At 36.0% G+C, this 12,388-nt stretch overlaps 1 protein-coding gene across 11 annotated transcripts in view; it reads left to right on the top strand.

Moving 5' to 3' along the window:
* MAP4K5 (mitogen-activated protein kinase kinase kinase kinase 5) overlaps nt 1–12,388 on the top strand; it is a 116,415-nt gene that overhangs the window by 71,377 nt on the left and 32,650 nt on the right. For 10 of the 11 annotated variants that reach the window (XR_004960039.1, XM_036265671.1, XM_036265709.1 and 7 more), the window contains 7 exons: nt 724–782; nt 2,898–2,965; nt 4,313–4,355; nt 5,241–5,394; nt 6,702–6,799; nt 6,957–6,998; nt 7,857–7,941. Coding sequence is in view for 10 of the 11 variants with exons in the window: in XM_036265671.1 (XP_036121564.1) it covers nt 724–782; nt 2,898–2,965; nt 4,313–4,355; nt 5,241–5,394; nt 6,702–6,799; nt 6,957–6,998; nt 7,857–7,941 (549 nt within the window). In the remaining variant the exon portion in view is untranslated. The remainder of the gene's footprint in view (nt 1–723; nt 783–2,897; nt 2,966–4,312; nt 4,356–5,240; nt 5,395–6,701; nt 6,800–6,956; nt 6,999–7,856; nt 7,942–12,388) is intronic. The other variant, XM_036265702.1, reaches the window with a different exon arrangement.

Here is a 12,388-nt window from a genome sequence, read left to right as displayed (position 1 = left end):
ATACTTGATGAGTAGATAATAAGCCATCCTTTTTGCTGTTTTAAAACATTTCATATAAAAGAAGTACTCTTTGAAAATTTGTAACAATTCTAAAATTAGTCTGACTAAGCCAAATAAAATACACGTTTAGCAAAATATAATATTAAATTCCTGAAAGCTATTGTAACATTTAATTTTATAGGTATCATTTTTTAAAGATAATTATAAGTAATTTGGGGGAAGGGGGTGCATTCCTGCCATGAAATTATAGCTTAAATTAGTCTCAGAACAGTCTGCAGCCTAGAGAAAATCCTTAACCTGCTTTTAAATTCTTTAAAATCCTTTAAGTCATCTACTTTTAGCTTTTAAAGTCTCTTATATATAAAAAATGCTATTAATTTCCAGACTCGAACCAAGAATTAAGTAGAGTTGTTAGGAAGATACCAAATTGTTACTTTCCTTTGGTAAGCATTAAGAAAGGAGTACTGCCCTGGCCGGTTTGGCTCAGCAGTTGGAGCATTGGCCTGCGGACGAGAGAGTCCTGGGTTCAGTTCCTGCTAGGGGCATGTACCAAAAAAAAAGGGGGGGGGTACTCTTATAGTAAAAAAATGAGATTTTGTCTTTTTTTTCTCTCAATTCCTCTCCTACTTCCCCCTACCCCAGTACACACGTTTCTTATTACATTTCTGAGATTAACCCTGTGAGATATATAGAGTTTGTGAATATCTGTTATATATTTTGCAGTTGACAAATTACAGTTTGAACCTCCTCTGAGAAAAGAAACGGAAGCACGGGATGAAATGGTAGGAATTATGACTTTAAAGTATTTTACACATTAAAATTTGAGAAAACTTATAGTGAGGTCGTGTACTCTGGCTGGGAAACAAAGCAATATACTCTACAGCGTTAATTTTGATAATATATTTCACACATTAAAATTTGAAATAATCTACAGTTGGGTATATTTTTTCTAGGGTAAAGTGTGTAATATGCCATTTTAACCATTTATTTTGACCCTTCTGAGACTTTTGAAGAACTTACATGAAGTTATTAAGTAGTGTATAAGGATTTTTTTGTTGTTGTTCAGATAGAGTGAGAGGGAGAGAGAGAGAGAAACATTGACGCGAGAGCGACACATCGAGTGGTTGCCACCCACATGACCCAACCAGGGCCAGGGACAAACTGCAACCAAGGCACGCGTCCCCAGCGGGAACCAAACCCGGGTCTCTCCGGACCGCAGGCCGACGCTCCAACCGCTGAGCCAAACCAGCCAGGGCGTGTATATGGATTTTGATGCTTAGCATCTTTTTTCTTCTTGATACTTTTTGGTTTGTAGCACATAGTTGCATTGCCTTACTATATTTAATAGTTATTTATTAATATCGGTTCTTTGTTGTTGTTGATCCTCACCCAAAGATATTTTTCCATGGATTTTTAGAGAGAGTGGGAAGGAGGGAGGGTGAGAGAGAAACATCAACGTATGAGAGACACATTGATGGGTTGCCTCCCGCACAACCCTGACCCAGGCTGGGGATCAAACCTGCTTTCCAGGTATGTGCCCTTGACTAGGAATCAAACCCTCCACCCTTTGGTCCAAGGGCCAACAATCTAACTGCTGAGCCAAACCAGCCAGGGCATTAGAGGTTCTTTTTAAACCACTGTGTTATTCTGCAATTACTATTTAGTTACCCCTTTCCTTATCTGAAAGGAAAGAAGAGATAGAACAAGATATTATTAGAGTCAGCCTAGATGCTATCTTAACCTACTTTATATTAGTAAAAGTATAGTTTCTAGAGTAATTCTCTTCTGTTAATGAATCTCTTCATCTTAACCTTTGGAAGTGGTGCTCTTCTTACTTTATACAAGATGTGGCAAAAGTAGATTTACAGTTGTGAGTACTTGAAACTGTTTATTTTTGTATTATTGTTTCTTAATTATTATTTTCCATATGAACAACTGTAAACCAACTTTTTCCCCATAAAATAAACTCAATGTCTATAATAGTAGGAAAAAAATAACACCAATAAATTAATGATAATATGATGTGTAGTTCTCCATGCTAATGGAGTAGTGATGCAGATAATTCAAAGTTAGGTTTGTCTGTTTTACTTTGGAATATATTAGCTTACTGGTAAAGAGGGTGTGTTACACTTGAAGCTATATATAATATGTTTATGGAATGTCTTAAATTTTAGTCAACTGATGAGTCATTGACCTAAATATGTCAAATGACAGCTAATCTAGCTGGAGATTAAAAAAATGAAAGCCATTAGCCATGGCTGGTTTGGCTCAGCAGTTAGAGCATCAGCCTGCGGTCCAGAGAGACCTGGGTTCGGTTCCCACTGGGGACACGTGCCTTGGTTGCAGTTTGTTCCCAGCCCTGGTTGGGTCATGCGAGTGGCAGCCACTCGTGTTCCTTTCACGTCAGTGTTTCTCTCTCTCTCTCACACTCTCTCTCTCTCTCCCTCTCTCCCTCTCTCCCTCACTCCCTCCCTCCCTCCTTCCCACGCTGTCAGAACAAAAAATGAAAAAATGTCGAGTGAGGATAAAAAAAAAATTGAAAGCCATTAACAATCATGACACTGAACATTTTTTTGAATCTTTAAATAAAATGATTAAGCCCTGGTTGGTTTGGCTCAGCGGTTAGAGTGTCAGTCTACAGTCCAGAGAGACCTGGGTTCAGTTCCCGCTAAGGGCACGTATCTCAGTTGCAGTTTGTCCCTGGCCCCAGCTGGGGTTGTGTGGGTGGCAGCCAGTCAATGTTACATCAATGTTTTTCTCTCTCTCTCTTCCTCCCTGTCTCCCTCTCACTCTATGAATGCAAAAAGTGTCCTCAGGTGAGGATTAAAAAATAAATAAATAAAATGATGAATATGTTTTAAGGTAATATTTTTAAGTCTATTTTTTTACCTTCACAGGGAGTATCGTCAGACACAAACTTTGTATTACAGTGGAATCCTTTTGTTGACGGTGCAAATACTGGAAAGTGAGTTGTTTCCTAATATAAAAACTTTGTTTTACTTGATTATATAAGAGCAATATGGGGAGCACTGTGATTTAACCTAGTAAGCTTTCATTTTCATTCTTTAAAAATTTGTGCTATGCTTATTGTAATTGTAAAGTTTGACTCTTATTTTTATTCCCAAAATGCATATGTATTGATCCTTAAGATTTTTGGGTTTTGTTCTTTAAATTAGAATATAGTATGTGTAATGTTAATATACGGAAAGATGAGCCACACTCTGTCATGGGAAAAAAATACTACAGTGGGTGTCAAAAAAATCTCAGTTTCATTTTTGCAGTATAGTTACTTCATATTCTAGACCTGTCTTCTCTTGCAGTTGACAGGGATAGCCTAGATGAATTGTTCCAAACCTGTTTGTGCATTGCAGTACCTACAAAGCTTTTTGGAAATACAGATTCCTGGGCCCCCACATTAGGCCTATGGATATAGGGTTGGTAAACTGGCTTATAATCCACATCTGACCCACTGCCTAATTTTTTGTACAGCCCACAAACTAGAGTGGTATAAACATAGTTTAATGATTGAAAAAGATAAAAGAACAGTGATATTTTGTTATACTTGGAAATTATGTGAAGTTTAAATTTCAGTGTCCATAGATGAACGTTTATTGGAACATAACCATGCTCATTAGTTTATATTTTATCTATAGCTGCTTTCACAATACAACAAAAGAGTCAAGTAGTTGTGACCACTGTATGGTTTGGAAAGCCTATAGTATTTACTATCTGGCCCTTTACAGAAAATGTTTACCAACTCCTTCTATAGAATATAGTCTTTGGGACTGGAATCTAAGAATCCTAAAAGGTCTCCAATTGATTGCAGTGACTGTGGATAAGTGTATAGAACCAATGGGTTAGATCAGTGATTCTCAATCTTTGATGTGCCTCGATGCTCACCTGGAGATCTTAAAATGCAGATTATGATTCAGTGGGTCTAGAAGGTGCATTTATAAAACTTTTCAGGTGATGCCAATGTTGCTGATCTGTGAACCCCACTTAGAGCAACAAAGGACTGGGTGATGTGGCCATTTGAACCTGTGATTCACTGTGGCTTCCAACTCTAAAATTCTGACTCTGTGTTTTACTAAGTTTATTTCAGTTTTTATTATATATTAAATGTTGCAGAGCGTAACCATACAATTAAAAAGCCTTTTATTCAGTGTATAAAAATCACTATATTATAGTTACACTATACAGTTTGACAGAATAAAGGTCTTAGGTTTTTCTGTAGATTTTTAAAGTACTGTGTACCATGCACATTTAATAGTGTATCACCATCTAAATTGCATTTTTCTTTTTGTATTATTAGATCAACCTCAAAACGAGCAATACCACCTCCACTTCCTCCTAAGGTGAGCTATTGATAGATTTTAAACAATAAATCCTTGTTTAAATAATAAAATAAAATTTTAAAATAATGTTACTGAATTTGTTCAAAACTCTTTTAAATATGTGTGTGTATTTTTTTTAATTCTCACCCAAGGCTATTTTTACATTTATCTTCAGACAGAGTGGGAGGGAGAGAGAGAGAGAAACATCGATGTGAGAGAGAGACATCGATTGGTTGCCACCTGCACGACCCCAACCGGGACTGAGGATGAACTGCAACTGCCATACGTGCCCTTGGCTGGAATCGAACCCGGGACTCTCTGGTCTGCAGGCCAATGCTCTAACTGCTGAGCCAAACCGGCCAGGGCTAACTACATTTTAGATACAGTTTTGTTTGAGAGGGGATTATGGAGATGTAAAAATATATTAAAGATTTTATAAGAATTGTAATATTTTAATAGCTATTAGAAAAAGGCAAAAATAGGTTAACACTCATTTGAGAAAATACGTGTTTGCATGGAGAGGTGATAAAGAGTTTATATTTACAATCCTGCTACATTACTGTAATTTGACATTTCAATAGAGTGATACTTTATTAAGTCATTTTCTTGCTTATTTGTAGGTATTAATATTTTATGATTTATTTACATAATTTTATTGGTTATAAAAATTTTATCAGTTTTAGGTTGCACCTGATTAAAAATCACATGGCAAATTTATGGCTTTGTTGGGACAGTAACTCAACTCTGCTTACTTTGCTTATTACTTAGCCTAGAGAATTGAATGAACTCTATAGAAGAAAAAAGTCATATCCTTCTCCCCCTAAAGTCTTTGATGCATAATGATAATGAAGTGTTACTGTTTTATATTCAGATTTATTAAAGTACTTTTGTGTCTTTTATCACTAGCCAAGGATAAACAGTTACCCTGAAGACAACCTCCTGGATGAAGAAAAATCATCAACTATAAAACGTTGCCCTGATCCAGAGAACAGAGCTCCCCAAGTTCTCAGAAGACAGAGTAGCCCAAGTTGTGTTCCTGTAGCTGAGACTTCCTCTATCGGTATGGCTTGCAGTATTAGCAGCTCTGGAGTACATACAGCTAGATACTGTGATCTGGGTAAATAAATGAAAGTGAAAAATGTAAAGAAGGCCATTTTGTTCATGTTTTAAAGAATGTCTTTTTTCTTTACTCAGTTTTATTCATGTTTAAATCTTTGTAAAATGTCTTTAAAATTCCACATGGGTGGGCTATAAATAGATTCAGTTCAATTCAACCCTAATTTGAACCCTTACTAAATATTGTAGGATCTAGAAAGATGAATGAATGTTCTGCCCTCCAGAAGTTCAGGGTCTGTAGCAGAAGTTATATCCATGTACACATAACATTAGACAAGACAGTTTGTATAAGTGTCTCCTGCAGTAATTAACTATATGTAATAGAGGACAAGAGATATTTGAGAGCAATAAGGATAGGGAAGAGAGAGGAGATGGGCTCTTGCAAAGTATTTCAGGGCTTGATGAGCCTTCAGTAAGTGGAGCCAGTGCTGACAGGCATTCTTGGAGAACAAGAAAGAATAAGTATGCTGAAGCAGGAAAATTTGAATGTGTTGGAAATACAGTCTAGTATGGTAAAAGTATGAGCTTATAAAGTGTATATACTGGGAAATAGGATAGATTGAAGTTCATTTATGAAAGGCCTTGAATATCAACATCAACAGGGCAGATTTCATTTTTCTCACAATATGAAAAGACATTTGTTGTTTTCATGCATTGAGACCACTGCTAAAGATGCAATGCTATCTCTGTAGAATCCAGAGAAAGTCATGAAAGATACTTTAACTCGTCTGACAGAGAATATTTCCTAATTAAGTATTACCCAATATGCTAAGTGAAATAAGTCAGAAAAAGACAAATATCTTTATTTCACTTACATGTGTAATCTAAAGAACAAAACAAATGAACAAACACAATAGAAACAGACTCATAGGTACCGAGAACAGACTGATGCTTGCCAGAGGGCAAGGGAGTTGGGAGGCTGAGTGAAAAAGGTGAAGGGATTGAGAAGTGCCGATTGGTAGTTACAAAATAGTCATGGGGATGTAAAGTATAGCCTAGCGAATATAGTCAGTAATACTGTAATAACTAAGTTTGGTGTCGGGGTACTTGAGATATGGGGGGGGGTCACTTTGTAAAGTATATAATTGTTTAACCACTATGCCGTCCACCTGAATGTAAACTGTAACTGAAAAATAAAATTTTAAAAAAAGATTACCCAAGTGGAAAAGTACTGGGGAAAAGGAAAAGTTGTTTTTCAAGGAAAGTACTTATTTGTATGGTTATTCAACTTTTAACCATGATTCTCTTTAGGAAATGGTGATGGTATTTCAAAACTGATTAGCGAAAATACAGAAGGATCAGCACAAGCACCACAGTTGCCACGAAAAAAGGACAAGCGAGATTTTCCTGTAGGTATAATAGGCACTTGGTTATTAGTTGTATCTAATGCTGTATTTGTCATATAAGAAGCATAGTCTGTTAAATTGAATAACTGAATTTCTAAATGTATAAATTTTTTTTAAGGTTTAAGAGGTCTTTCAGTATTAATAATTATTTTTCCCACAGAAACCAGTCATCAATGGCCTCCCACCCACCCCTAAAGTGCTGGTAAGGAATATTTTTATGGGACTCACCAATTTTTATCTCTTTAGCAGCAGCAGAAGATGCTTTATGTGCTATCAAGTATCTTGAGCCATTGATTGGAAAGGTTTATAAAATACAAAGGCATTAAATGCATTTGGATATAGAATATACCCTGATTTGAGTGGGTTGGATAGAATTTGGAGGGTTTAACTTTTTGTAAATACCAGCAATTAGGTTCTCAGATTAGCCTACAAAGGCCAGTTTAATTTTAATGGGATGATATTAATGGTACTGTGTCGTCTTCATTATATGGGCTAAATAGTTTTCTATATTTGAAGCCATTTCACACTGAACTATACACAATGAAAAGGAACAGGGAAGCTTCTGTTAACGCTTGTTCTTGGGCCCATCAGTAGAACCTATCTGTAAGGTGGTATAGCCAATCATATGAATAGGATGCTTTATAAGTTGTACTTTTTATTCAGTAGAAGTCTAACCTATAGTATAAATATTAGTCTTTTTGTCTGTTATCACTACCATTTTAACCATGATAGTGTTAATCAGTAAAATCATCTATTTCACATTATTAAACGTTAGTTCTAAAGATAAGCAAAGCTTAAAATTTCTAGAATATCATTGACATAAGTAGATATTTTGATAACTTTTATATTTGCGCCCTAAAATATGGATTATACAAGGAAAGAATATGAGGATCTGTTGGTAGAAGGGTTAAATTATATTGAAATTGAATTTGTTTTATAATGAAGCCATAAGTATATGTAAATAAAATCAGTTTAACATTTCATAATAATCGTAGCTATTTTCTAAGAATATATAAAATTATTTAATTAAGTAAATCAACATTTTTTTTCTTTAAATAAGATGGGAGCATGTTTTTCCAAAGTTTTTGATGGCTGCCCGTTGAAAATTAATTGTGCAACGTCTTGGATACATCCTGATACAAAAGGTAAAGTTTCTGAACTTTCATATATATCGCCAATAAAATATTTGTTATGGGAAAGAATCTTTATGATCAGTGAACTGAGGTTGTTTACTTTAAAAATATGACTTAGAGACGAATGGATAAAAAAGCTGTGGTACATATACACAATGGAGTACTATGCAGCGGTAAGAAAGAAAGATCTCTTATCCTTTGAGATGACATAGAGGGACCTGGAAAGTATTATCCTAAGTGAAAGAAGCCAAGCAGAAAAAGACAAATACCACATGATCTCACTTATATACGGAATATAATGAACATAACAGTCTGAGGAATACAGTAGACCCAGACACATGGAAGTAGGGCACAGACTGACATCCCTCAGAAGAGGCGATGGGGGGTGGGGGGGTGGGAGGAGATAAACCACAGAACTTATATGCATGTATGCATGACCAATGGACATGGACAACTAAGCCGGGGACAGGGTGGAGGGGGGTGTGGGGGGTGCCAATGGGGTAAAAAGGTAAAATATCTGTAACAAAAAAATAAATAAAAATTCATAAAAAAAAAAAAATATGACTTAGATACTAAATAGTGTAGGTATCTACAACAACCTAAGTAGATAATAAATAGGGTTTTGGTTTAAAGCATTAGAATATAAAATACAATTTAAGAGTACACAGAATCTGTACCTGATCAAAGGAGACCAAAGAGACATCACAACTGTGGGATTTTCTTTTATGTAAAACAACAGTATTGGGACAATTGATAATCTCAATAAATAAAGTCAATGGATTAGATAATAGCATCATTTCAGTGTTAATTTCCTGATTGTGATCATTGTGCTGTAGTTATATAAGTTTTTTTTTCTTTAAGAAATGCACACCAAAGTATTTAGGAGCAAAAGGGCATTGTGTTTGTAATTTATCTGATACAGAAAAACAAAAAAGTTCAGCAAAACAATGTTTGTATGGAGAGAGAGAAGGATAAAGCCAAAGTAGTAAATGTTAACAAATGTGGGATCTGTGTGAAGGATATTCAGGAATTCTTTATACTATTACAACTTTTCTGCAAGTGTGAAATAATGGCAAATAAAATTTATTTAAAAAAATTTACACTAACCCTGGCCGGTTTGGCTCAGCGGTTAGAATGTCGGCCTGCAGTCCAGAGAGACCTGGGTTCAGTTCCCGCTAAGGTCAAATACCTTGGTTGCAGTTTGTCCCCGGCCCTGGTTGGGTTGTGCAGTTCCACTCAATGTGTCCCTTTCACATCAATGTTTTTCTCTCTGTCTCTCTCTTCTTCTCTCTCCCTCCCACTCTATCTGAACAAAAATTGGAAAAATGTCCTTGGGTGAAGATAATAAAAAAAAAATTTAGACTATATTTTTAAAGTGAGAAAGCATAATACGTACAGGCAAAAATTTGAAATCAAACAGATCTGGGTTTGCATTGCTGCTCTGTCACTACTGTATAACTTGAGAAAGATACTTAACACCTTTGGTTCTCAATGTCATTTATAATAGAAAACTCTTTTAATTTTTTAAATTTTATTTTTGTTACAGATGTTTCTCCTTTTTTACCCCATTGGCACCCTCCTCCTCATCCCCCCCACCCCGTCCCCGGCTCTGTTGATCATGTCCATTAATTATGCCTACATGCATATACATTCTGTGGTTTATCTCTTCCCTCCCCCCACCACCTTGTCTTCTGAGGGTTGTCAGTCTGTACCCTACTTCCATGTCTCTGGGTCTACCCTATTCCTCAGACTGTTATGTTCATTATATTCCACAAATAAGTGAGATCATGTGGTATTTGTCTTTTACTGCTTGGCTTGTTTCACTTAGGATAATACTTTCCAGGTCCCTCCATGTCGTCTCAAAGGATAAGAGATCTTTCCTTCTTACAGCTGCATAGTACTCCATTCTGTATATGTACCACAGCTTTTTTATCCATTCGTCTACTGATGGACATTTGGGCTGTTTCCAGATCTTAGCTTTTGTAAATAGTGCTGCTATGAACATGGGGGTACACATATTCTTTCTGATTTGTGTTTCAGGCTTCTTAGGGTAGATTCCTAGAAATGGGATCACTGGGTCAAATGGCAGTTCAATTTTTAATTTTTTGAGGTAACACCATATTGTTTTACATAGTGGCTGCACCAGTCTGCATTCCCACCAGCAGTGTACTAGAGTCCCCTTTTCTCCACACCTTCACCAACACTTGTTGTTTGATGATTTGTTGATGGTGGCCATTCTGACAGGTGTGAGGTGATAACCTTATTGTTGTTTTAATTTGCATCTCTCTGATGATTAGTGATGTTGAGCATTTCTTCATGTGTCTCTTGGCCATTTGTATGTACTGTTTGGAGAGGTGTCTATTCAGCTCCTCTGCCCATTTTTTAATTGGGTTCTTTGTCCTCCTTTTGTTGAGTTGTATGAGTACTCTATATATTTTGGAAATTAACCCCTTATCTGATGTATCATTGGCAATGATGTTCTCCCATACAGTGAGTGGGTTGCCTTTCCATTTTGATGGTTGTATTTTTTTTGCTGTGCAGAAGCTTTCTAGTTTCATGTAGTCCCATGTGTTCATTTTTTTTCTTTGTTTCTGTTGCCTTAGGTGATGTATCAGTGAAAATTCTGCTGCGTATGATGTCCGAAATTTTGTTGCCTATATTTTCTTCTAGAATTTTTATGGATTCACGGATCACATTTAAGTCTTTTATCCATTTTGAGTTTATTTTTATGTATGATGGTCTAGTTTCATTTTTTTGCATGTAGTTTTCCAATTTTCCCAACACCATTTATTAAACAGGCTGTCTTTACCCCATTGTATGCTCTTGCCTCCTTTGTCAAATATTAGTTGAGCATAATGTCTTGGGTCCATTTCTGGGTTCTCTCTTCTGTTCCACTGGTCTATATGCCTGTTCTTGTGCCAGTACCAGGCTATTTTGATTACAGTCGCTTTGTAGTATAACCTGATATCTGGTATTGTGATCCCACCTACTTTCTCCTTCTTTTTGAAGATTGCTGTGGCTATTCGGGGTCTTTTTTGGTTCCATATGAACTTTTGAAGTATTTTTTCTAGTTCTGTGAAATATGTCGTTGGTATTTTGATGGGGATTGCATTGAACCTATAGATTGCTTTGGGTAATACGGACATTTTAATGATGTTAATTCTTCCAATCCATGAACAGGTTTGTGCTTCCACTTTTTTATATCTTCCTCTATTTCTTTTTTCAGTGTCCTGTAGTTTCCTGCAAATAGGTCCTTTACTTCTTTGGTTAAGTTTATTCGTAGGTATCTTAATTTTTTTGCCGCAATGGTAAATGGGATTGTTTTTTCAGTTTCTCTTTCTGTGAGTTCATCATTGGTGTATAAGAATGCTGTCAATTTCTTGACATTAATTTTGTATCCTGCTACTTTGCCAAATTCATTCATTAAGTCTAGTAGATTTTTGATGGAGTCTTTAGGGTTTTCTGTGTATAATATCATGTCATCTGCAAATAATGACAGTTTCAATTCCTCCTTTCCAATTTGGATCCCTTTTATTTTTCCTTCCTGTCTGATTGCTGTGGCTAAGAGTTCCAGTACTATAAGAGTGGCAAAAGTGGGCATCCCTGTCTTGTTTTTGTTCTTAAGGGAAATGCTTTTAGTTTCTGCCCATTAAGTATGATGTTGACTGTAGGTCTTTCATATATGGCCTTTATTATGTCGAGATATGATCCCTCTTCTCACATTGCTGAGCATTTTTATCAGAAATGGATGCTGGATTTTGTCGAATGCTTTTCAGCATCTATTGATATGATCATGTGGTTCTTATTATAACAAAAAACTCTTAATACCACTCACCTTGTTGCAAGGAAGCAAAGAGCTTACCTTGGTATCTGGCAATTAGGAAACAGAAGTTAGGCAGTAGAGGGTATTCAGGAAGTGTTTCCACTTCAATACAGTAATAAAGATAGGTCTTATATAATTATCTGCTTTAAATGCCACTATTACAAAGTATAACAGAAGGAAATATTTTTAACAGTAAGGAAATATATTTTGTTAATTTTTATTTAGATATAAATTTTTGAAAATATGTTTTTATCGATTTTTTTTTTTTAGAGAGAGAGGAAGGGAGAGAGAGATGGAAACATTGATGTAAGAGAAATGTCGTTTGGCTGCCTCCTGCATGCCCCCTATTGGGGATTGAGCCCACAACCCGGGCATGTGCCCTGACCAGGAATTGAACGGGGACCTCTCAGTCCATGGGACAGTGCTCAATCCACTGAGCCACACTAGCCGGGCATCATTTTGATGCAATTTTAAACTTACAGAAAGTTAGAAAAATAGCGCAAGAAACTCAGAATCATTTATTGTTTCAATTTTGCTACATTTGTTTTACTATACTCTATATGTGCATTTTTTCTCTTCTACATCACTTGAGAATGAATTGAAGACATTATGCTCCTCTTCCCCTAATACTTCAAT

This window comes from Molossus molossus, unplaced genomic scaffold (genome assembly GCF_014108415.1).
Source record: "Molossus molossus isolate mMolMol1 unplaced genomic scaffold, mMolMol1.p scaffold_m16_p_1, whole genome shotgun sequence".
Taxonomy (NCBI): domain Eukaryota; kingdom Metazoa; phylum Chordata; class Mammalia; order Chiroptera; family Molossidae; genus Molossus; species Molossus molossus.
Note: the sequence above shows the minus strand (reverse complement) of the source record. Positions and strands in the feature narration are given on the sequence as shown.